Source organism: Aspergillus mulundensis (assembly GCF_003369625.1).
Source record: "Aspergillus mulundensis strain DSM 5745 chromosome Unknown scaffold_2, whole genome shotgun sequence".
NCBI classification, from domain to species: Eukaryota; Fungi; Ascomycota; class Eurotiomycetes; order Eurotiales; family Aspergillaceae; genus Aspergillus; species Aspergillus mulundensis.
In genome coordinates this window covers 2,408,011-2,429,501 of record NW_020797890.1, presented here as the reverse complement: position 1 = coordinate 2,429,501, position 21,491 = coordinate 2,408,011, and the positions used below count along the sequence as shown (strand labels likewise).

General features: G+C 51.7%; 6 protein-coding genes across 6 annotated transcripts; 3 read left to right on the top strand and 3 right to left on the bottom strand.

The window, feature by feature from the left end:
• Positions 1-2,536: 2,536 nt before the first annotated feature.
• Positions 2,537-4,011, bottom strand: DSM5745_03447 (uncharacterized protein; the record flags this gene model as incomplete). Its single annotated transcript, XM_026745463.1, has 2 exons — positions 2,537-3,869; positions 3,929-4,011. 2 exons carry the CDS (start codon positions 4,009-4,011, stop codon positions 2,537-2,539), a joined length of 1,416 nt encoding a protein of 471 aa, XP_026606329.1.
• A 2,954-nt stretch (positions 4,012-6,965) lies between these two features.
• Positions 6,966-8,671, bottom strand: DSM5745_03446 (FAD-binding oxidoreductase; the record flags this gene model as incomplete). The annotated part of the gene is made up of 3 exons (XM_026745462.1): positions 6,966-7,901; positions 7,954-8,439; positions 8,498-8,671. 3 exons carry the CDS (start codon positions 8,669-8,671, stop codon positions 6,966-6,968), a joined length of 1,596 nt encoding a protein of 531 aa, XP_026606328.1.
• A 557-nt stretch (positions 8,672-9,228) lies between these two features.
• DSM5745_03445 (uncharacterized protein) lies at positions 9,229-11,733 on the top strand (the record flags this gene model as incomplete). Its single annotated transcript, XM_026745461.1, has 1 exon — positions 9,229-11,733. One exon carries the CDS (start codon positions 9,229-9,231, stop codon positions 11,731-11,733), a length of 2,505 nt encoding a protein of 834 aa, XP_026606327.1.
• Positions 11,734-12,292: 559 nt separating this feature from the next.
• DSM5745_03444 (cleavage polyadenylation factor subunit CFT2) lies at positions 12,293-15,385 on the top strand (the record flags this gene model as incomplete). Its single annotated transcript, XM_026745460.1, has 2 exons — positions 12,293-12,441; positions 12,520-15,385. 2 exons carry the CDS (start codon positions 12,293-12,295, stop codon positions 15,383-15,385), a joined length of 3,015 nt encoding a protein of 1,004 aa, XP_026606326.1.
• A 228-nt stretch (positions 15,386-15,613) lies between these two features.
• DSM5745_03443 (amino acid permease) lies at positions 15,614-17,564 on the bottom strand (the record flags this gene model as incomplete). Its single annotated transcript, XM_026745459.1, has 8 exons — positions 15,614-15,698; positions 15,771-15,842; positions 15,912-16,241; positions 16,293-16,607; positions 16,658-16,835; positions 16,890-17,005; positions 17,057-17,457; positions 17,508-17,564. 8 exons carry the CDS (start codon positions 17,562-17,564, stop codon positions 15,614-15,616), a joined length of 1,554 nt encoding a protein of 517 aa, XP_026606325.1.
• A 416-nt stretch (positions 17,565-17,980) lies between these two features.
• Positions 17,981-21,258, top strand: DSM5745_03442 (Sec23/Sec24 family protein; the record flags this gene model as incomplete). Its single annotated transcript, XM_026745458.1, has 6 exons — positions 17,981-19,318; positions 19,366-19,463; positions 19,512-19,852; positions 19,899-20,336; positions 20,384-20,575; positions 20,624-21,258. 6 exons carry the CDS (start codon positions 17,981-17,983, stop codon positions 21,256-21,258), a joined length of 3,042 nt encoding a protein of 1,013 aa, XP_026606324.1.
• Positions 21,259-21,491: the final 233 nt, after the last annotated feature.

Genomic DNA, 21,491 nt, shown 5'->3' with positions numbered 1-21,491 from the left:
ACCTCCCACGAGCACGTCCGCATTGGCATGGGCGCTCTTCGTGCCTCGCTTGAGGCTTTGTACAAGGCAGTGACCGGAAAGGAACTGACGACGATCGCCTTCGGCAAACCACAGCTCGGCACCTATGAATTTGCCATGCGCCTTCTTCGCCAGTGGCGCAAGGAATTCCACGGCATCAACAAGCCCCCTAAGACTGTTTATTTTGTCGGAGACACTCCCGAGTCCGACATCTGCGGCACGAACAAGATGAACGAAATCAGCGACGCAAACTGGTTCTCCATCCTTGTCAAGACTGGCGTGTACCAGGAGGGTACCATCCCTCGCTACCCGGCACAGAAGACATGCGGAACTGTCCTTGATGCTGTCAAGTTTGCCATCGACCGCGAACTCGGTCTGAAGCCAGATGTCCCTCGTAACGAGCCATCTCCCGAGAGATACGGAGAGATCCGTAATTGAGCTGGATCCCCACGCTTCGCTCGCTCTGTGCCATGACTTATGCTAGACTTACGACCTTTTTGCTTATCTTCTCACATTTCCTTCTATTCCATATTTTTTTGTTCTTTTCTTCCCCTTCACATTTATATGCTACCTTCTAGATTCCCCTCATGTCATGGCTTTCCCTATATATTTCTCTGCCTCCCATTTCGATTTATTTTATATTCATGTTACAGGGATAGGATGTCTCATAGATTACTATATGCTTATTCTTTCGGTAGTAGCTGGCTACAAAATACAAAGAATGATTGATCAAACAGACCTTCCCCCTCCAAAGCGTAAGCGCTCACAACTCTACCTGCCCAGAAATGCTCCTTTTCTCCTTTAACTAGCAGGAGGAATCAAAATCCGACACCGCCAGTATGGCGTAGAACCCTAAGACCATAAGCAAGCGCACAGACTCAAGCCACCAACTAGGATGGCACAGACCACGTCCTACAAGCATCCACTCTGTCCAACCTAGCCATCCCGTCCCCTTCCTCGCCATTCCATACAACGCATGCAACCGTCAACGCCGCCCATCAATAGGCACGCCGGAACGCCACAAAGCCTCTTCGCCCGAGTCCTAACCCCCATCCCTAATCTTAGATACACATAATGCACGGTGACGAGCACTGACGACTGTGTAGTTGTACAGCATGAAGCAGCACTGCAGCAGCAAACGAGCGCCACGGAACGCCACGGAACGCCACAAAAGCCACTCCCGGTATCTGCACCGTCCGTAGCACAAGAATAAGCATACTGATGTCGTGTAGGTAACCGTCTTAGAGTCATGACTCATCACGCCGAAGTAAGACGAAAGGCACGTAACTCCATCCAGTAGGAGTAAGCTCGTCCGGGGGCACAGCACTGCATTATGCATACCGTCTACCGAGTACAGTGGAGGCGGCATATATTGGCCCGGAGTAAGGCGCGCCCAACCATTCTTTTCCCACCACGGAAATAAACGGGATAGTACTCCGTAGAGTGAGGACGAATACTGAGGCTCAATGAAACGGCGCCGGGGTCTACCATGTCGCCACCCCGAATTGCTAGGGGGTCGTACGATTGCACAGAAAGGAAGCTGCGGCGAGCTCCGAGATTAGATAGACACGGCCTGCAAGTATATTGGGCGGGATTTGGTCCTTTCGTATAGCCTATTTGCTTACCGCTAGTGATGATTACTCCGTAGCAGTGTGCCTCGGATATCCTGGGGTATAGAAGCAGTATTATAGGTGATTAGAAAGAGAACGGAATGGATGAATGTGGCAGTTCCGGAGTTAATTAAAGTTAGAGTTAGAGTTGGTCTGTCTTTTTGGGTTCATCACATTGTTAGTTGTGGCTGTTACTGAGACTACGAAGTACTACGGAGTACTTCTTAACACCTGTCAGTGTCAACGACTCGGACCTGGCCTAAACGCCATGTGTGACGACGTCAGTGGGCCGAGGTTGCGCAGCGGGAATGTGCGTGCAGCGCGGGGGAGTGCTACACTGGTGGAGCTGGTCAGATCATTGCGGGGATTAGCTGATTGGTCTCTATGGTCTAATTAGGTATTATTAGTAGTATATAAGAAAAGGACGACGAGTGGAGTAGAAGCGCATGAGCGTTGCATCTCTGTTGCAGTCGCGCAGCACGAGACGACTCCGAGTAATTCTGATGCGAGCGAAAGATGGACGAATTTGGGGATATGCGGAAGAGAGATGCATGAATTAGGAACCGAGGATTTGGATGCGACAGGCCGGGGCTCTTAGCAGCGGGGCGGATATCCGTCCTCCGTCCACGAGTGCCCCTCCCCCACCCCCCTAGTTGGATCTAAAGATTCGCTTGCAGGGGGGCCTATCACACAAGCGGTCGTGGTTCAGTCGGACAGGTCTCAGCCTGGGCGAGAGATGATCTTTCGCCGGGACTGGGGTTGTCCGGGGTTTAGCGGCATGTATATGTACCCCGGTCTCCACCTTCGTTCCGAATTTCCAAGACTTGTAGATACGCCGTATAGGACAAGCGCCGTATTGATTTCGCGCCATGCGCAACTAGTCACAAAACTGGTATTACGGCGGCATTTCATAGTCTGAATTCTTGGTCAAGCCACTGCTTGATCACGGTGTGGCCCTCTGCGTAGCCCGGATCATCTACTCGAACCACGATCGCCGCGTGGGTACGCTCGTGGTTGTGGATGTAGACTGGGTACTTGCGGAAACCGACGGCATTGAGAGACTTGATCATGGAGAATTGATCCGGGGTAAGGGCTAGGGTGGGGCTTTTTTCTCCACATCTGGCCTTCTTTACTTTGGTTGTGTTGTCGGTCGAGTTTTCTGCTGGGGATGTCCCAGGTGGTGAATCATCTAGCGTCTCGGACTTGTCGATAGAGGACTCTGCCTGAGACTCTAGGTCTGCGGGAGCTGCGCTGGGGGGTATATAGTCGGGATCTTGTCTTGCTGCTGCATTCTCAAAGACCTCGTCCATCGCAGTCTGGATTCTCCTAAGGCCACGGGGTACGCGATAACTCCTGAAGGTATTCCCAGTGCCCTGTTCGTGCTCGCGGATGCGTTCGCGGCTGCGGAAAGTCTCCCGGACGGAGTAGACAAGGAAGATTGGAATGGCAATCACCAGGATAAGGCAGAAGAAGAGCCAGAACGGCAACTTGCTGAAGAAGTTTCGAATGCTCTGCCATATCCGCGACGGAAAAGGAGGTCGCTCCTTTAGCTCTGCTATGGGTAGTTTATACACGTCTGGGTCAATAACCACTGGCGCATACCCCTCCAGGTAGTTGATGTTCATGTTACCCAAGTCCCTGAAATGGTCTTCGCTTGAGAAGGTTGTGGTATAGAAGGCCGTGGTGCGGTCGTTGACCACATTCCCATAAACACATCGGTGCTTAAATCTCTTCAGTCCTTCTATAAAGATGTTGTTAGGATCGGCGAGAGCACTGAGCAGCGGCTTTCCTGTGTCCTGGAAGGTGTCGGCCAAGAACATTTGTTTCCCGGAAGTCGATATTGTCCGCGAACCTAACCCGTTGAAGAGCAGATTCTGTGCACCCCTAACTGGAGCGCGAGCTCCGAGGTGCGGGGATGCAAATGTCGTGAAGTTGACCGGTTCTAGTTTGTCATTGTCAAGCCAGCCCCGGGCAAACAGCAAGCCGATCGCGTATCGCGATATCAGTCCTCCGAGCGAGTATCCGACCACGCTCAGTTTCTGGATCCTGTGCCCATCGGTCTCTAGTTTGCTCAGTGTCTCTTCCACCTCCTGGGCGAGTCGCTCTCCACACACTTCAATGCCATCGTACGTGAGATTTCCGGTGTTGCACTCCGCGGCGAGGATGTGTAGTTGACTCTCATCGTAGCGTTTCCGCAGGGCAGATGCGATGGTGCCCATGTGAGAAGGGTTGCCCCATAGTCTGTCAGAAAAGTCCCCTATCAGCAACTGTCTACTGCAACGTTTGAGGCTATTCCTTACCCGTGAACTAGCACGCAAAGGTGATCCGCTTTTGACGATGTCTCAGTCGCAGGGCGGACAGGGTCGGGAATCTCCGGATCCATCGCGAGCCGACCGTAGATCAAGGTGGGGGTTTATTGGCGATCGTGTTGAGGTAAACAAAGCCAATCGTAGCTTCCTTGATATATAGATGAACAAAAAACAGAGTAAGACTTTGTCGAAACGAGCTGAAAAAAGGCCCCCAGCTCCCTTATAACCCAACTGGCGAGCTTGGGCACAGGGGAAGGCGCAATAATCCAGCCAGCTGACAGCAACAAAGAGCCCGCGGATCTAAGCGGCGCTTGCCGGATTTAACGAGGGTCCTTCCGTATCCGGAAGTCTTGGCGCTCATCATGACCTCCAGCCTCACTTCTTCTCTGTATACTCTGTTTACTGCGAGACAAAGTCTTCAATCATCACTTTAGTGCTCTTCGAGTACTAGTGACTGAGAGTTATTATGTCTCTTGCCAGCAGGATGAGGAAGAAGCCGTTCTTGTTGCTTTCGCAATGGCCGCCCACCTATTACTGCTTGCAGGCAAGAAGAAGCCAGTCGGATGCTGAAGCCCTTCCAAACCAGCTAGGGGAAGACACGAAGTGAGACCATAGTAAGACTTCCAATTGCTTTTTGTCACGAGGTTAAAAGCCAGTGGCCTCCTACTAGGTCCTCAACAGGACAAATGGAGTGCTGTTTTTGCGCTGATCTCTTAGGTCGTAGTGCCCTCTATTCCGCCATTGATGGGCATATAAGCAACACAGAAACATCTGGGCACTATTAGCAACAAGGCAATAGGATACGGGCCCCGGCATTTTACCTCCTGCAATCCCAATACTGCGAGCAACGGACACCTATATTGGAGCTTCGAACAGGTCTCCGAAGGCCTTTGTCTCCCGACTTCTGGTCTTCGCTGCTCTTGGTCTACCTGTGGTCTTTTTTGTCTTGTTGCCCGTTCCTTTTTGTGGCCTGCTTGCACCCAGAACATTGTCACTTCCTTCAATTGCCATCTCTTCTTATACACTCGCCGACTGCTCAGCTATCGATCTGTTGCCCGTTACAGAACTTCATCACGGGCAACACTGCGGATAATGATCCGATCCTTGCGTTGAGTCGTGCAGACACCTGGCCAATCTTCGCAACTCGAATCCTCAAGACAATAGATTTCCTTGGGGAGTACGTCAAGGACTCAGATTCCCAGTGGGAGAGATGTTTTACGACCAGATCTTCCTATTCCTTCGTCGAATGCATACTTGCGCGTACTTCGCACCCTGTACCCACTCGAACTTTTCGATAAGCTAGGTCCTCCCAACTTCAGCGACTTCTTAGCGCTTTCAGAGTTCAGACTAGTGATAGCGGGGTACATCTCAAGCTTATACACGAACTCGATAATCCAACTGGAAATTCTCATTGGGTATATGTGATTTCTGTCATAGGCGAGCATGGAGGGCAAGTCCTATGCCAAGATGGCCACAGAAGCCGTGATGATCAGTGAATCTGCACAAGTGGCTTATCAACCCACGCTGACCGTTTATTTCCTAGGAGGCTCTCCGTATCAAACTGGCGTCCGACCCGAGTACCAAGCGTGAGTCAAAGTTTGTACCACTGTTCTGGTACTCGAAGGGCAGGTTAGGTAGTGCAGAAGATAATGATTCCTGCCGTGACTTGAACTCACTTGCTGCGGCTATCTTTGCATCAATTCTTGGTGCATACTCGCCCATCCAGCCAGATCAAGTCATGTGCCTATGGGAGCCCGAAGAGTGTCATATCCTGGTATGGAGCATGTGAACAACTTGTTTTGTGTGAGCCGGCCCGAATCAAGTCACTCGACAATGTCCAAAAAGACGGCAGAAAGTCAGTTATAATGCAGAAGGTTCTCAGGCAAGCATGCAGGAGTTCGTCCCAAAGACAGCAGGCCTGACGCTGACATCATTGTCCATAATAACTTGGCCAATAGTAAGATTGATGAGCCCCAGGATCTTGGTATATATACCATGAAGGAGACCACACAGACGCAAACCAGAAATTCAAGCAAGAATGACGGAACACCCGAAGCTCGTGCGAAACGTCTTCAGCGAGCGAATTGACGCGATGTCAAATAAGGCACTGTCTAACTTTAGGAAGAAAATCGCCGATTACAAAAGCGAAGACATCTGAGCCACGTCGAAAGAATCGTTACAGCCGAGTATATTGGGGAGCCATCAAAGCCTCAAGGTCTGCAGCTTCCGAGCCCAACCCAGGGAGGGATACATCTCAACTGCATCGAACAACAACTAATGACATTAACTCACATCGCAAAGAGCTCTCTGCGTTGGACGCACAGTGTCGCTGAGCCGCACGGAAATTTTACAGTGCCGTTGGCGCACCAGGAGCAGATGCAGAACTCATCAAGCTTGCTACGGCATGCGTCAATAAAAGGCGCGTTTCTCAGCTCTTAGACGCCTGGTGAAGAGATTACCACAGGGGTTTGTTGACCTAGCTACAGCACATCACGCTACTGACTCATCCAATGTGCAGCGGATTCTAGAGCAATATCGGGGTGTATTCATGAATTTGCTGCAAACTTGGTATAGGCCTAAGGAATAATAAGATCGCCTTGTAAGTCAAACCATCCACCTAAGATCATCTATGCTGATAATAAGCCACAGCAAGGAATACAAGCCCGGACTCTGGCTCTATAGGTACACATCTGTTACATGATATGATGCACAGCTCTACTATGCCTCAAACCTCCCAGGCTTCTACTTGAGCTTGCCATTGATTTGCATCCGAACAAGCCAGAGCCCACGGCGGCATCTTGTTTCGGTCCTGGCTTCTCAGATCTCCATGGCGTACTGCTGTGGCCGCAACTAAGGCTAGTATTATCTTTGTTGGATGTATCTAGTTATAGAAATGACTTGCCGTTATTGCTTTGGTAGCTTCTCATTGTTGCTAACGTTCAAATCCCAGTTTCTAATCACGCGCCTCCCATGCGAACCTTCTACACGTGTTCATACACTCGTGAACCCAAAGACAAAACACAGGTTGTTAGTACGGATTAGGTACTGGACTACGCGTCAGCTTGAAATGTCCAGGCTGAAGTGTCTGGTAGACACCGGCAGGGTCGTATTTTGAAGCAATCTTCTGCAGCTTGGCCTTGTTGTCCGCACCGTAGCTGGCAATCACATCTTGGACATGGCTTGCATAGTTCATGTAAATGAACTTATTTCCTAGACCCCTGGAATCGGCCTCAGCTGTGACATTGGCGAAGAAGTCATTGATGAGGCGATAGATGGCATCATCACCCGAGGCGCCATTCCACATCCCGAGAACGTGCAGCAAGAGAATCGGGCCGTTTGACTCATCTAGTCCTAGAGCATTGCCGCCAGCACGAGTCATTTTCTCGAGTATCGGGTCTGTAATAGCCTGGAAGGTAAGTCCCGCCATGGCGTTGGAAATACTAGAGATGCGAGGGAGAACAGCGAGCCACAGCTTGACTACCCAGTTCGCGAAATCCTCATCCAGCTTGTACGATCGGTTCCAGAAGACGTCACGCATTCCATACGGGTCTTGGGCGGCACCATCGTCAGCATACTGAGACATAGTTCGCGAGCTAGTAGAGTCTGAGATAGCCGGCGTTGCATGATATGTCTCGAAGATGGCAGGATTGCTGACGTTCTGCGCATAGGTCAACTCGGCAGATGCAACGTTTGTTCCCCCCAAATTTGCGAACATGACATATTGCTGAGCGTTAGGGTCGTCGTTTGCCTTTTCAGCCACGTCTACAAACGCACTGATGACGTTAGAAAACTGATCCTCGCTGAAGACGCGGGTGCCGCCTCGGAGTAAAGAGCCGGGAAACGTGTACAGATTGAACTTGGTGACGAGACCGAAGTTGTTGCCTCCTCCTCGCAAAGCCCAATAGAGATCTGGGTGTTGGGTCGCACTTGCCGTGAGTATGTTTCCATCTATCGCGCTAACGACCTGCTTTGTATTAGAGTGCCAAACTCTCTTCAAACTCGAACACGGCACTTACCTCGAAGCTTTCCACATTGTCCAGGGCCCAACCATACAAGTTCGAGCAATAGGAGATACCGCCGCCTGTCAGAAGGCCTCCAACGCCGATGTCCGACATGCGCCCACCGACAACAGTAACATCGTGGCGCTCTAGGGCTTTGTACACCTGGCCCCAGTTGTTGCCCGGCCCAATGGAGGCAACAGACCTGTCCTCATTTAAGGTAATCTCATTCAGGTCACGGAAGAGTATTGTGATACCACCTTGGCTATTTGAAGCACCGGAAAACGCAGCATGACCGCCGCTCTTTGCTGCAAACGGGCATTGCGTGAGTTGTGAAAGAAGAATGACAATGGAAACATCGGTGTCGACCGTGGGGGCGAAAATGCAGGCCGGCTTGACTTCTCCCTGCTGAGCTGACCAGTACGAATGCGTGATGCTCTGGTAGGCAGTGGTGTTGTTTGCGATCACTTTCTCGGAACCATGGATATGACTCAAGGCATTACACTGTGGCCGAAGTTGTCAGTATCACCGTCCCACAGCATCATAAATCCGGGGAACTCACAGCGATTTGGCAGCCGTTCTCTGTGGGATTGCCACTCAACTGGGGAATTGTAGCGACGTCCACTCCGAGATTCGCGAGAGCAGTCTGGATTTCACCAGGCGGAGCTTGACTGGGCAAGGCCAGAGCTTGAGTCGCAGCGCACACTGCGAGGACGGTTTCCTTCAGAAACTTCATTGTCTCCAGCGGTCAGCAACTTTGGTAGTGCGAGGACACCAGATCACGAGGGAAAGATGTTGATAGAAAGAGAAGAAATGGAATGGAGGCGAGAATTGGAAGAGACAGAGGAGTGTGGAAGACAAGACAAGAAGAGAAATCTCAGGGACTTCAGACCAATTTATACTGGCAGGGCGCAGGCCGGTCCATCTCCATGGAGGGAATGGGAATTCCTTGAAATCAGCCTATGGTCTGATGGCTTCTCGCAAGAAAAGTCTTCATTTACCGTCGCTGTCGAAATTCACTCTCGGTGGACGCCTCATGCGGCTAGGGTTCACCTGGAGTGGGAACAAATGCAGTTGACATTAGCACCGTTGGAACTCGGACCAATTAGATGCTGCCTCATCTGGCACTTATTCACTCCGAGGTTAAGTGCAACTTGTGCACTTGGGGTAAAGCTCTGGAGGGCTTTCTTACTGGTGAAAGATCTCGTCTTTATTTCCCAAATCCCATCTCTCTCCTGTTGCCCGATTCTTCACCCCACCCTCTCTGCGTGGCTCCTGGCTTTAGCCGTCAATATGAAGGACAGTTGCTACCAAGAGTACAAGAAGCATACCGACTATGTCGCAGAATGGCTCATTGACACTGCGAAGCGTTGTGGACACTGGGAAGCCGCGCTCACGCCACCCCCAACACCGGCCAAGAGCTATCTCCAGAAACCAAATAAAGGAGCTGAATCAGAGCTGGTAGAGCCAGTTGCAGGTGTCTACAAGCTCGTAATCGAGGACTACAGCAAGTTGGCCTATTTCATCGCCTCAAAATGTCCTGCCCGTCAGACTGCAAGTTTCCATATCTTCTTCACTATTCTTGACCGTTGTATCGAACTGCGAAAGAAACACAACTCCTCGTACCCCAGCTTCTATAAATCAAGCGCCACACATCAGCACTTCATAGAAGAATTGATAAAGGTCCGAGTTATCCTAAAGCCTTCGGAATGCGGTGTCTCGTCCCATGGACCCGCTGCCCGGGGCCGGGTCGCAAACGACAACATCAGTCTTCCGAACAGATTCTCTCAGCTTTTTGTGCGAGAACCCACCAAGAGCCATCCGCCTGAGCCCAGTCTCGCTTCTCTACCGCAGTCGCCACGAAATGTCACCTACGAGGCAGGAGTCAATAGAGAATCAGAGGAAGGCTATTCTAGCTTTGCGTCGCTGATTCGTGGCTATAAATCCATCAGGTGTGTTATACTTGAAACGTGGATGGGTTATAGACAAGGCACCTATTCCTTGACTGCGGCATCGCTCACAACGGACACGGCGCTCGACCTTCTTAAGAACGCGGAAGATGTCACGAAGCCTTTTCTCGATAAAGTTGGTGGGTTCGAGCAGATGGTGAAACACCAGGCCCAGTCTAACTTAGTCGAATATGGCAACGAAAAGCACATCGGATGTCTGGAAACATTTATGTGTCCTGAAGTGTACAAAGAAACAAAATGGCTTTTTCCCCTCTGGCCCATTTACATGTTCTTATTGAGGGTCCTCAAAGCTCTGGGTAAAGGACTTTCACGCGAAGAACTGGACAGATGCTGTTCATTTACTGGCTGCCGCCATGGCGATTACGATGCCACTTCCGACATATCGGTCAGAGTCACGTTCCTGGGAGACCAGGAAATCTTGAAAGAGGCCTTGCTCGAAGTCTTCTCTTATACGAAGATCTCACCGGTGCCCGTCGAGGACCGGCTTACCAAGGACTTGAAAGTCATGTTCAAAACACGAAAAATCTCGCTTTCCCTGCTGTTTGGTGTACAGACCTTCCTTGATATTCACTACTCCCTAGAAGGAGTTTATGTTGGCCGCGGATTCGAGGATCTCAGCGAATTTTCAGCCCTTGTCCGGGACACGATCTCATCGACAAGAGCCTACCACAAAAGTCATGGTGTCCCAGTACCCGACGCGCTGGCTGGCAGAGATATCAACTCGCTCATAAATGAGATAGTTCGGCTTCAACGTGATCCATTGCGACACTTATGGGGTCGTGACGACCTCTCACACAATTACCGAGAGCCGCACAAGCTTTTCAAATTGCACCCTCTACTCAGCGGTACTTGGTTGTCTAGCATCAAAGCACGGTTTCACGAGATAGGAATCAATTTCTTATCAACTTATAATGTTGCCCTGTACGCATGTCACTTATACAATGCACTACATCGCGAAAAACTTCTCAAGGGAGAGTGGAAAGATATGGAATTACTCTTGACTCTTCATGGAGATGGCATGCTTGTGGGCGGACGACAAGCTCCAGTGCAGGAGTACCGGGAAAATTTTATGATCAGCAAGGGAGTCTCTTTGACTGGCCTTTCCAGACGGCGTCCGGCTTCGCGAAAAGCTTCAGGCAAGCCAGAACGGTGTCTGGAAACTCTAGCCCCTGTGTCACGCATGTTCGCGAACCGTCTATTCCGCAGTGGAATCGAGCAGCCGGGACTCAGCATGTCAGACATTGATAAGGTCGTCGACCAATCCCAATGGCACCAATCCGATGTCTGCTGGTCAAGAAAGCCAATGGCAGTGAACAATAGGCGCGCAAACGCAACGAGCACTACGCAGACAACATCGGGCCCAGGAGAGCTACTTGAGCATGTACGCGATGTAATCGATCTCGAATTCCGGGAGATTTCCATTGATTATTTCTTGCTCTATCGGACCACATTGGGCCTGTATCGGGCATTCATGGATAAACTGGATGACGGTTTACGACCTCAGCTCGCAAAAAATTTCGGCGAGATTAGTGCTTTTTCTTTGGCTGTGGAGTTTGTCCTAGAGACGCTGGGCGATATAAAGCGTGGCTCGGACAAGGGGTCCATGGCGGGTATGCGAGCCCTAGTGTCCAATGCTGCTGAAGCTATGAATGGGATAACTGGATCTGATGCTGGAGAAGCTGTCAGTAAGCTATTGGATGATGAGCGCCTTCGCTACAAAGAGGAAACTTCGCCTGGGGCTCCGTATGACGCCCTTTCTGGTACGGCAGCTGATGATGACGGAACTGATCAGGTATCGACTGAACAAGTGGAGTTGGTGTCTGATTAGGCCCTAGATAGTACTTGTTACCTGGCATTGGAAAATGAATGTAATATTAGTGTTTTCTTTGAGCAATGTGCGCTGACAGAGGTACTGCAGCTGTGATTAATCTGAGTTCAGAGACATAATTCACTTACTGGACTGTCTGCTTGCACGTATGAAACAGGTTTTGAATGGTTGTTCATGAGATTCACCATGTGGAAAGGGGACAAGACTGTGCATTGACCTTAGCCCTAATTGCCCAAGAGTATACTGAGCCCCATAGGTTGTTCTGGGCCAGAAGTGCCAAGACTCAGTGCTCCCATTATGTAATCTGGATGCAAACACGACAAACTTCATTGTTTCACTTCGGCTTTCCTTGTGCTCCGATACTGACCTCAACCGCCAGTCCTGCCGTCCATTGTCGCTTTTATGTTCTCTATTGAGCAGGAGCTGCGCTGAAGAATATCTCCAACATCTTTTCCTACTGATCGTTGACCTTCGCCCCGAACCCGAACCGATGCCTTGAATAAGCAGCTACCTGTCGACCGCGTCGTGAAGCTTTCCTTGGTCGACAGCTCATGCAAATATGTTTACTTTTACTCCGTTGCTCGGCGCCCAATCGTCGGCCTCCAAGGCGTCCCAGTCTATACTAGAGCTTGATGGCGGGGTAAAGATCCTCGTGGACGTTGGCTGGGATGATACATTCGACCCTCTCGACCTGGTAGAATTGGAGAAGTACCTTGCCCCTGCCGGTCTCATTCACGTTCATTGCCTGTGATTGAGAAAGCTAACGTCTCCTTTTCCACCGGCTAGACATGTCTCTACGCTTTCGCTTATCCTCCTAACACACGCGACGCCTTCGCATATCGGTGCCTACGTTCATTGTTGCAAGACATTCCCTCTTTTTACTCAGATACCCGTCTATGCGACAAGTCCTGTTATCGCGCTGGGACGTACCCTTTTACAAGATTTGTACGAGTCAGCGCCGCTAGCTGCGACTTTCCTACCTAAAGCTTCCATTTCGGAACCCGGTGCTTCGACAGCCGCTGCGTCCGCCGCATCAGTGACCGAGGCCGATGGCAATGCGGACGCGACCAGCGCCGGACGGATATTATTGCAACCTCCGACAACTGAGGAGATTGCCAGATACTTCTCCCTGATCCAGCCGCTGAAATATTCGCAACCGCACCAACCAATCCCGTCTCCGTTTTCTCCTCCGCTGAACGGTCTCACGCTCACTGCTTACAACGCTGGTCATACTGTGGGTGGGACAATATGGCATATCCAGCATGGCATGGAATCTATCGTTTACGCTGTTGACTGGAACCAAGCTCGAGAGAGTGTTGTTGCGGGCGCGGCCTGGTTCGGAGGCTCTGGTGCGAGTGGAACGGAAGTCATTGAGCAACTGCGGAAACCTACAGCATTGATCTGCAGTACTCGCGGTGGCGACAAGTTAGCTCTTCACGGTGGAAGAAAGAAGCGCGATGAAATGCTATTAGATATGATTCGGAGCACTCTTGTCAAAGGTGGCACAGTGCTGATCCCAACAGACACGAGTGCGCGGGTGCTTGAGTTGGCGTATGCCCTAGAGCATGCATGGCGCGATGCCGCCAGAGACACCCAGGATGATGTCCTGAAACGGGGTGGACTATATTTAGCCGGCCGGAAAGTTAACACCACTATGAGACTCGCGAGGAGTATGTTGGAATGGATGGATGAAAGTATCGTTCGGGAATTCGAGGCGGCCGAAGCTGCAGATACTGCTGGACAAAATACCGACGGGCAGCGCTCCGATGCGCGCCAAGGTAAGGCCGACGGCAAGGGCCTGGGTCCTTTCACATTCAAGCATCTCAGGACAGTTGAGCGGAAAAAGAAGCTTGAAAAACTGCTCAGCGATCCCACGCCGAAGGTCATCCTTGCCTCTGATTCGTCCTTGGACTGGGGCTTCGCGAAAGAATCTTTGCGTTTACTGGCCGGTGGTGAAAACAACCTTCTTTTACTTACGGATCCGCTACATCATCGCACGTTCTCCGACAAACAGAACGAGTCCCACCGAAGGACCCTCGGCAGCATGATTTGGCAATGGTACGAAGAACGGACCGATGGAGTTGCTCTCGAAAAGGGATCCGATGGTGAGATGCTCGAACAGGTGCATAGTGGTGGAAGGGAGCTGTCGTGGACGGATATACAGCGTGCGCCGCTTGAGTCTGGAGAACAGCTGCTATATCAACAATATCTTGCTACCAAGCGACAATTCCAGGATACAGCCCAGGCAAGAGGCCAGGAAAACCTTGATACGGCTGCTGATGCCCTGGATGATCGCTCTAGTTCTTCATCTGAAGAGTCAGATTCTGAACAGCAGGGACGAGTACTGAACTTTTCCACTTCTTTGGCTCATTCAAATCGCAACAAACTGGGCCTCTCTGACGAAGACTTGGGTGTTAACGTCCTACTCCGGCGGAAGAATGTCTTCGACTACGATGTCCGCGGCAAGAAGGGTCGCGAGCGAATGTTTCCCTACGTAGCGCCGAGAAAGAAAGGCGACGAATATGGAGAAATTATCCGACCCGAAGAATACTTGCGTGCCGAGGAGCGCGAGGAAATCGACATGCAGCAGCGCAGGACTGAATCACAGCTCAAGCTGGGCCAGAAACGTCGGTGGGACGAGACTCAGTCTGCCGCTGGAACAGCGCGCAAGCAAGGCTCTGACAATGCCGAGAGGAAGGATGCGGATATGCTTGATAATCTGAGCTTGACGGAAGATGGCGACGACGCGGACGCGGTAGTAGGTCCGGATGAAGAAGACGACAAAGCGTTTGAAGGCCCGGCCAAAGCAATCTATGAAAAGGCCACTCTTACTATTAATGCTCGACTCGCATTTGTAGACTTTACTGGCATACACGACAAACGGAGCTTGGAGATGTTGATCCCCCTGATTCAGCCGCGGAAGCTGATCCTCGTGGGTGGAATGGAGGAGGAAACAATGGCCTTAGCGACAGAATGCCAGAAACTCCTAGTCGCAAAGTCTGGTGATGTATCGTCAGCTACAGCTGCGGTCATCTTAACCCCCGCGAACGGGGAGGTCATTGACGCCAGTGTCGACACAAGCGCCTGGACCGTCAAACTGAGCAATAACCTCGTACGACGACTTAAATGGCAGCACGTCCGTACTCTCGGCGTAGTCACCTTGACAGGCCAGTTGAAGGCACCCCAGCCCGCATCAACAGACCAAGACACAACAGACTCGCCCCACAAGAAACAGAAGCTAGTCGAGGGCGAAATCACCTCCGAACAACCCACACCCACTCCCCAACCCGAACCCGTCGAGCCAAAACAAACACTGGACAAACCCGACGCCTACCCCATCCTCGACACCCTTCCAGCAAATATGGCTTCCGGAACAAGATCCATGACCCGGCCGCTCCACGTCGGCGACCTCCGTTTGGCGGACCTGCGCAAGCTCATGCAGGGCGCCGGCCACAAAGCGGAGTTCCGCGGCGAGGGAACGCTCCTCATCGATGGTTTTGTTGCCGTGCGGAAGTCTGGCTCTGGCAAGGTTGAGATCGAGGCAGCTGCTTATCCGGCCGGGCCGAGTGCGGGGATCGCGCAGGGGGCAGGGAGCTTCCTTGCTGTTAAGCAGAAGATCTATGAGGGGCTTGCTGTTGTTGCCGGGGGTTGATCTTATTTGCATGTTTGTGATATTATACGAGGGGTCGTTTGGTTTATCCTCATGTACTTTATATATGATACCTCTTAGCATCGTGAATAAGATCTAGTCTTGAATCGATCTTCTATGAAACGTACATAGGGATTGCTGTATACTGCCCCGAATTATTTCATCGTCTAATTCGTCTATCTCTAATCATCTACCCTCTAGTCGTCTTCCGGCTTATTACACCCACAAATATCATTCCATGGTCCCGTAGTTCTCCGCATAGTCCTCCGTCGGAATCTCCTGCAGGTACTCGTTTGTCCGGGGCCCGGTGTATTTCCTAAGCGATCTTAGTTAGTCCCTATAATTCAAGCAAGCCGAGGTGTGAAAAATGCTGTAAAGACAGACGTACCCCCTCGCATCGACCCACCACCAAACCAGCGCAAACGCCGCAATGAAGAGCCCAACAAAAACCGCGTAGTTCCTACGCATCAAGTCAGCACAGACGTAATCCAGCATCAGGAGGGCGAAAGTGAGGAGAGAAGACACATACATATTCTCCACCGTAACCGGAACATGCGGCGGGAAGAACAGAACAGTGCTTATAAACAACACCCAGATGATCGAAACCCAGTTGATCCAGCTCCCCCATCTTCCCAGCGTAAAAGGGCCTTCAACGAAGGATACTTGGTGCTTGTAGATCTGGTGCGCGAGGATCACGGAGACGTAGGAGAGGTCGAGGGCTGGCGCGGTGATGGAGAAGATGGCTGTGGCTGTTTGGGTGGATCCGATTGCGATGCAGTTCAGTGCTATGGCGAAGACCACGACGAACCAGACGGCGTTGACAGGAGTTTGGGTGTAGGTGTTTATTTTCGAGAGAGTGCTGAGATATGCCTGTTAGTTATGCATGGTTTGGTGGTTAGAAATGGCATACGAGGAGAAGGGGAGGGCCTCATCGCGGGCAAACGCGTAGGCCATCCGGGTGTCTGCGAGCATGGCGGAGCACCCTGTGAATAGTTGGACAAGCACAGCGAGCCCCCACATGGCCATGCCGCCGGCTTTCCCGCCTGCATTGAGGAAGATTTGCGCTGCTGGAAGACCGGTGGGGGTGTTAAGGATGCCTTCGTAGTCGGTAAGGCAAAAGCATAGGGATATCGTCAGGAGCCAGCCCATGGCGCCAGACACTACAACGGCGCATTGGATGGCTACGGGCCCTAGGGTGGCGGCGTCATGGGTTTCTTCGGACATGCTGATTGTTTGTCAGGAAGACGCTGGGTGGTTGAGTGAGCAAGTACTAACTGGGTAGTTCCGTCGTAGTCGGTCATGGTCCACGCAACAGAGATGAATCCGAGGAGAAAGGAGAAGAGCTTGGAGCCCCAGCCTGATCCGTCGGTGACGTGAGTGAAGACCCAGCTAGCAGGTTGTTTGTTAGGGGTGTTGTATAGGAGGACGAAACAGATTGTGAAGGTTGCCGCGACTGGGAGTACTATGTAAGATAGTGAAGCTAACAGGCTTAACTTGGAGAACATACTATTGATCGGCGCAAACCAGACAAAGATGCGATGCAGTGACTTTGTGGTCATCGAGCAGATGACACCAAGAAATATCAGGAGTGCAATGGACAAGCGTACTGTATCCCACGCAGTTCTTCAAGCTGTCAGTAGGTGCAGCGCAAGTTATATGTTTATGGAGGCGTACGGCGTATACGAGTATCCCCCATCAACCAGCCGTGAGTCCATACTTGCAGCAGCAAGTAGCATTTGACTCACGGTATAAGCCACACTAGAAACCCCGGCCGTTTGTCCGAGTAGGTTGCACCAGCCTTGGATCCAAGAGAATATCGGCACCTGGTCCTCAGGAACAACGTATTTAGTGACAAAGTACATCCCGCCTGCTGTGGGGTATGCTGAGACTAGCTCCGACACGGAACTGCCTATGCAAAAGGCCATGATGGAGCCTAAGAACCAGCACCAAACTGCGGTTGCAGGCCCACCGGCGGCCAAAGGAGCACCGAATGTCGCTGGTACGGAGCCCAGCACTCCTAGGATGGAGACGGCATAGGAGATGGTCGACCATTTTGAAAATTCCCGACGGAGCTCCTAAGGTCCAGTAATCAGCGGTGAACTGATGATATGACAGGTTGCCATACCTGTTTGTAGCCGATGCGAGCCAGGAGAAGCTCATCGTCGTCGTGAAGGGTCGGCATCCCTCTAGGTATAGGTACTCCGCTGGTGGGGCGCGGTTCCTGAGTATGAAGCTTATCTATGGTGTTGGTGTAGGGCTAGGAATTGGTGATTTGGGAGCTAGCGGAACGATACCGACGTCCCCAGAAGCGCACACCGTCAGATTCAGCCAGAGTATATATAGAGAACATGGTGAAAAGACCGAGATAAGGGTCGAGATGCTGGAAGAGCAGACGGTCGAGGCCGATAATGGGGGGACGGCCGGAGATTAGTAAATCCGGGGATTTGTTTAGAGTGCCGTGAAAGGTGGTCATTTCAGACCAGTCCATCATCCACCGCGCAGCTTCCCTCAGGGCGCTTGTTTTCCTTCTCAGTAATGGCCTGGTGCTGAGGACCTTTAATTATAAGTGTTTAATTCTCTTCTTTCTTTCCCCCCGTCATGGCGGACCAGCACTACTATCAGGCCCCCGCGCCGGGAGTCGCTCCTGGTCAACACCCCTCCGATCCCAATCGACATCCTCACCAACCTCCTTATCCAGGCCAGCAACATGCTGGGTTTCCTCCTGGCCCTTCTCCTCCTCAGCCCGGCGCTTACTACGGGGCCGGTGCTCCCAACAACCAACAATGGCCCGCCTCCGCATACGGTTCTCCGCCGGTACAGCAACCTTTACAACCCCCGTCCCAATTCGCATACAACACGAGTTCGCAACCCGCTATGGCCTCACCGGCTGACCCGATGGCCGGGCTGACATCACAAATGAGCGGGCTGGGTATTATGGGAGAAGGAGCCGCACGGAGTTCGAAGAAGAAGCACCGTCACGCATACCACGATATCGGGACAGCACCCGCGGCGCAACAACTGCCAACAGGCCCCGGGGACGCCCTACCGCAGCCATCTACGCAATTCTTAAATACCGGGCTGAATCAAGTTCCTCGCGCCGTTTCCCCAGCATTAAGTGCTTCCGGGGGTATACCACAACCGACTTTCGGTGCCGCATCAGAGGCAGCTCATGGAACGGTCCCTACTCAGGGGAGAATTGATCCGGAGCAGATCCCTAGCATACCACGTTCTCGCGATATTCCGGCGCAATACTATTTCAGCCATGTCTACCCTACAATGGAGCGCCATCTAGCTCCTCCCGCAGCCGTTCCGTTTGTGGCTCACGACCAAGGCAACTCGTCCCCGAAATATGCTCGCTTGACGCTGAACAACATCCCATCTTCCTCTGACTTCCTTTCCTCGACCGGTCTGCCGCTAGGAATGATATTGCAGCCATTTGCTCGTCTCGACGCCGGCGAACAGCCGATCCCGGTGCTTGATTTCGGTGATGCAGGACCTCCTCGTTGTCGCCGCTGCCGCACATATATCAACCCGTTCATGTCTTTCCGATCTGGCGGTAGCAAGTTCGTTTGCAACATGTGCACCTTCCCCAATGACGTTACTACCGAGTACTTTGCTCCGATTGATGTTTCAGGGGCACGTGTCGACCGCATGCAGCGTCCAGAGCTCATGCAGGGCACCGTCGAATTCCTCGTACCGAAGGATTACTGGAACAAGGAGCCCGTTGGTCTTCGTACATTATTCTTGATTGATGTTAGCCATGACTCTATCAAGAAAGGCTTCCTAAAGGGTGTCTGCAAGGGTATTATGAAGGCGCTTTACGACGAAGAGTCATCAGAAACTCCCGATGAGACTACGCCAGCACGGAAAATACCTGAAGGGTCGAAGATTGGTATCGTTACCTATGACCGCGAGATTCAGTTCTACAATCTTAGTGTACGCCACCTTTCTCGATATGTACGAAGCGCACTAACAGCAAGTAGGCGGAACTTCAACAGGCGCAGATGATGGTGATGACGGACCTACAAGAACCGTTCGTTCCTCTGAGTGACGGACTATTTGTGGATCCGTACGAATCAAAGTAAGATGCCCGAATTCCTTTTTTTTTTCGTCTGCTCACCTACTATAGAAATGTGATTACCTCTCTTCTGGATCAGATCCCATCTATCTTCTCCCGCGTCAAGACCCCGGAGCCCGCCCTTTTCCCAGCCCTGAATGCAGCGCTCTCGGCCTTGCAGGCTACTGGTGGTAAAATCATCGGTGCTATCTGCACCCTGCCGACGTGGGGCCCTGGGGCCCTAGCGCTCCGGGATGACCCTAAAGCTCATGGGACAGATGCAGAGAGGAAGCTTTTCACCACGGACAATACTGCCTGGCGAGAAACTGCAGGAAAGCTGGCGGAGGCTGGTGTTGGCGTTGACATGTTCATAGCTGCGCCTAGTGGCACTTATATGGATGTTGCCACTATTGGTAAGTCGCCAATTCGTCTGGTCACTGTTTGTGCTAACATCTATAGGCCATGTTCCCGAGGTTACCGGCGGAGAAACCTTCTTCTATCCCAACTTCCACGCACCAAGGGATATTCGAAAACTCTCCGAGGAAGTGGCACATGCAGTCACAAGGGAAACGGGGTACCAGGCGCTGATGAAAGTCCGATGCTCAAACGGGTTGCAGGTGTCGGCATACCACGGAAACTTTGTGCAGCATACATTTGGCGCTGATCTTGAAATTGGCGCCATTGATGCCGACAAGGCCATTGCCGTCCTTTTCAGCTATGATGGCAAACTTGACACGAAGCTGGACGCGCATTTCCAAGCTGCTTTGTTGTATACATCGGCGAACGGGCAGCGTCGGGTGCGCTGTATCAACATAGTGGCGGCGGTTAACGAGGGCGGACTGGAGACGATGAAGTTCATTGATCAGGATGCGGTTGTAAGCATAATCGCTAAAGAAGGTATGCTGTTCTTACCCGCTTGATGAACATGTTTCTGACAGTAATAGCTGCCGCCAAAACACTGGACAAGAACCTCAAAGACATTCGCTTGAACATCACGGAGAAGGCTGTGGATATCTTCAGCGGATACCGTAAGGTCTTTTCTGGATCGCACCCTCCTGGTCAGCTTGTACTGCCGGAGAATCTCAAAGAATTTTCTATGTTCATCCTCGGCTTGATCAAGTCGCGGGCCTTCAAAGGTAAAGTTCCAGCAAAATCAATAGAACTTTGACTAATATCTTGTGCAGGCGGCCAGGAATCATCAGACCGACGCATCCACGACATTCGGATGCTACGGTCAATAGGCTGCACCGAATTATCACTCTACTTGTACCCAAGGATCATTCCCATCCACAACATGCAGCCGGAGGACGGATTCCCGAACGAGCAAGGCCAGCTACAAGTTCCGCCTTCCCTTCGGGCGAGCTACTCCAAGATCGAGGAAGGTGGAGTATACTTGGTGGATGACGGACAGCAGTGTCTCTTGTGGCTTCACTCTCAAGTATCCCATAACCTGCTGGAGGATCTCTTTGGTCCTGGCCATTCATCCTTGCAAGAGCTCAGCCCGCAAACATCGTCCATTCCAGTACTGGAGACACATCTAAACGCGCAGGTTCGCAATCTGCTCCAGTACTTCTCTACCATTCGGGGGTCAAAGGCGGTTACGATCCAACTCGCCCGGCAAGGACTCGATGGGGCCGAGTACGAATTTGCGCGGTTGCTAGTAGAAGACCGTAACAACGAGGCCCAAAGTTACGTGGACTGGTTGGTGCACATCCATCGGCAAATCAACATGGAGCTTGCCGGACGCCGCAAACGCGAGGAGGCAGCTACGGAAGGGTCACTGGCGGGTCTGACTGGGCTACGGGCACCCTATTGGTAAAGAGCTATTCCAAATCTAATTCTGTTCTTTCATTGCCTGTGTTTTATCTGTATCTTTGGGTCTCTTTGAGAACATATCAATATACCACAGTTGGTTCAGTTCACCACACACTGTCTCGTTGACCAATTTCGCAGACCAGTCCACTTCCAGGGTCTAGAACTTCTAGAACACGCGAAGATCCCAAGCCTAGGCCTAGGGTAGAGTACCACAAGCTAGGAACAGGCGATCGATCG